Source organism: Fragaria vesca, linkage group LG6 (assembly GCF_000184155.1).
Source record: "Fragaria vesca subsp. vesca linkage group LG6, FraVesHawaii_1.0, whole genome shotgun sequence".
Lineage (NCBI taxonomy): Eukaryota > Viridiplantae > Streptophyta > Magnoliopsida > Rosales > Rosaceae > Fragaria > Fragaria vesca.
In genome coordinates, this window is record NC_020496.1 from 19,433,684 (window position 1) to 19,436,835 (window position 3,152).

The window sequence follows — 3,152 nt, forward strand, 5'->3', positions numbered from 1 at the left end:
ACATTTTTTTATGACATCGCTGATAAGTGATAACACATCATTAACATGAATAACCTGCAAGATGTAGTGTGGTTTATATCCTGGAGCTCCCTTAATAATGAATTTTCTCAATGTCAAAAACTGTTGGATGTTTTCCAGCAACTTAGCAACATAAAAAGGAGACATGGTACAATATGAAGAAAGGAAAGATGAAAACTGATACCAATGCTTTATATGAGCTAGATTCATCATCCAGGTGAGATTACGTGTAGACTAACATATATGATGTAAGATTGTGACAAGAGATATTTTGGCCTTCCAAGTTTTAAGTCAGCACTCAGCAGATTGATTGAGTAGTTGAGATGGAAAGCTTTCACGCTGAAGACAGGGCTCACCGAAATTGGAAGAAATAGGTTGATCATGCGATTCTATAGCTGTATATGGTATTGATAAACAAAGTCGGTATACCTACAAGTGCCAACTAAAAAACTGCAAAATGGCATTTAGTCCTCTAGTGTTTGCCAGTTTCTCATGAAGAAAGGGACAATTCACAAGCAAATATCAAATCAAAAGAAACTTCTAGAGCTATGATATTGGTAAACAAAGTCAGTAGTATACCTACAAGTGTCAAGCGTGTCAGCCCTAAGTCTAACTGGGGCAATTCAAAATAAGAAGAAATTTGGGGACAAAAGTAGAAAAAGAAAAAACTAACACTAGCTGCCGAGTTAAACCCACACTTGTTCACTAATCACACCGCCACCTACAAATGGAACAAGAACTCCCTCAAACCGTCTCCGGGCACCAAAACGACGCCGTAGAAGACGATGACGACGCACCGACTCTAAGCCTTGAAGCCTTGGAAGCTCTCAAGGAGTTCCTGACCGAGCAAAGCCACTCCCTAAACGACACCGCCGGCGAAACAGCTCCGGCTCTGATCTCGGAGGACTGGCGGATGAGCCAGTTCTGGTATGACCACCACACCGCCCAAACCCTAGCCCAAGAGGTTCTCACTCTCCGCAAATCGGACTCCACTCGAGTCGCCTGTGTCGCCTGTCCCTCTCTCTACGCCTATCTCAAGGTCATTCTTCTTATATTTCTGATTTCGTTTCGAATTTCAGTTTTTGTTTTTGCTGATTTCGTTTTCCAATTTTTCAGAATATTGATTCGGATGTGTCTGTACAACTGCTTGAGTATGATACAAGGTTTGAGCAGTACGGGAGTGATTTCACGTTCTATGATTATAATCAACCGGAAGATTTGCCTTTCGAGCTCAAGCATGGTTTTGATATTGTAGTTGCTGATCCTCCTTATCTGGTATTGCTATATTTTCAAATGGAGTATGGTAGAGTTTAGTTTTATTTGTGTTGCTTCAGCTTCGGTTTCATGTTTTTGGTGTTTCGGTTTATGTTTTGGTGGTATTATGCTAGTGGAGAGGGGGAAGTTGCTTATGTAGTTTTACTGATGTTTACAGAGTCAGGAATGCTTGGAGAAAGTCTCTAAAACTGTTTCGTTTCTTGCGCGACCGGAAAATCCTTACCTGCTCCTCCTCACAGGTAGGCATTGCCCATTTTCCTTCCAGATGGCAATTCCTACAATGTAACTACTACTAGTATTAAAATGCATTTCACTGAGTTTATTGTGATGGAATTAGAAAGCAGAAATGAGTTAAATGTTGTTTCTAGGATATTTGGGGTTTATTGTATGTATCTAAATAGTTATATGATGACTTGCAGGAGAGGTGCAGAAAGAGAGAGCAGCTGAGCTCATGGGATTGCATCCATGTGGTTTTAGGCCTCGGCACTCCAGCAAACTAGGAAATGAGTTTCGGTTGTTCACAAGTTATGATCCTGAGACTAGATTAGGAGGGTGGGACAATTAGGAGCTCTCTTCTCATGTGACCTGGCATTGGTAAGTGAGATTCATTGGGGAGACATCTCACTTATGTACTAGATGGCACTCTTTTTGTGAATATTGGTTGTTATATGTTACGATAATGACATGCAACTTAAATTAACTTTAGATGAGCCATGAAGTCACAAGTTTTTGATTTAGTTCTATATTGTCTAGCCTTATTGAGTTAAATTTCTGTGTGCAGATTCAATAGCTAAGCAATTGAAATTTTTTGCCTGCCAAGTGCAATTGTGGGTGCTACGAAGATCATGCTTTGTGGTCATGTGGTGGAAGCAGTGCAGTATGTTTTCCCCTCCTTGTCTGCGTCATAATACCTCGTAGTTCAATGCCCTAACCTGACTTTTTGAAGCCAAAGTTTAATTTGCCGTGTTGACTTGCATCATGCAAAGTTATTTATTTCTTGCATCATGCAATTATCTCTGTTTGTATCATTTAAGAATAACTGAGTAGCAGGTATATGAAGCTCAGAAGAGATAATTGCTATTGGTCATGTTGAGTTTCTCTTGATGTCATGTAACTTGATAGCAAATCGATATTTGAAGATTTCCTTTTTTTTTCCTTTTTAATGGCATTTAGCCATTTACAGCTTTGAGCTCTTAACAATTTGGCCTTCACATTAGAGATACTGTTACTTGATCTAAAGTTTTGCTGAGAAACCCTTACAGTTCAGTCTTCAAAATGATCAAACCCAGAAAGACAGTAATCCATTATCCATCCATGGCGTAGAGAAGCGTGATGTTTGGAGATCGCATGCAAGGATGTAGAAGAAGTTTTGTCTACTCGATAAAATGATAAATGGCTTCTCCCTGTGCCTGCTAGTTATTAAGTGGTTTCATCCCTGTCGTTGTGGTTGCGATCCCTTGACTTGTTTGGATATGTAAACCGTGTTAGCTGATTGGCATACCTGGTAGAGACAGAGAGACCTGCATGACATTAATTAACATCATGAAAATCATCATGATTGAGATGGAGGGAGATAGACAGATATTAAATATTTTGCGGTTTTAATTACCTACCACAAGGTGTTCGTTTGGTTCATGAAAATGAAAGTAATTCATTTGTCTTTCCAAATGAAGGGAAAGATTAGGAAAAATTCATTTCCCACAAACTTGTTGTTGTTTTATCTTTTTCTTAGGCCTCGTTTGATTCGTTCAAAGAAAAACGTTCATTCGCCTTTCGCATGGCAAGGAAAAAAGAATGGAAATAGAATTTTTGAAGAACTTTTGTTAGAAAGTTATTTCAAAAAGTTTGAAATTAATGTA

General features: G+C 39.0%; 1 protein-coding gene across 1 annotated transcript; it reads left to right on the forward strand.

Moving 5' to 3' along the window:
• Window positions 1-740: 740 nt before the first annotated feature.
• LOC101306651 (N(6)-adenine-specific DNA methyltransferase 2-like) lies at window positions 741-3,152 on the forward strand. The gene is made up of 5 exons (XM_004303365.1): window positions 741-1,057; window positions 1,135-1,293; window positions 1,451-1,532; window positions 1,713-1,887; window positions 2,075-3,152. The coding sequence occupies exons 1-4, from the start codon at window positions 746-748 to the stop codon at window positions 1,856-1,858; spliced, it is 699 nt and encodes a 232-aa protein (XP_004303413.1). The 5' UTR covers window positions 741-745; the 3' UTR covers window positions 1,859-1,887; window positions 2,075-3,152.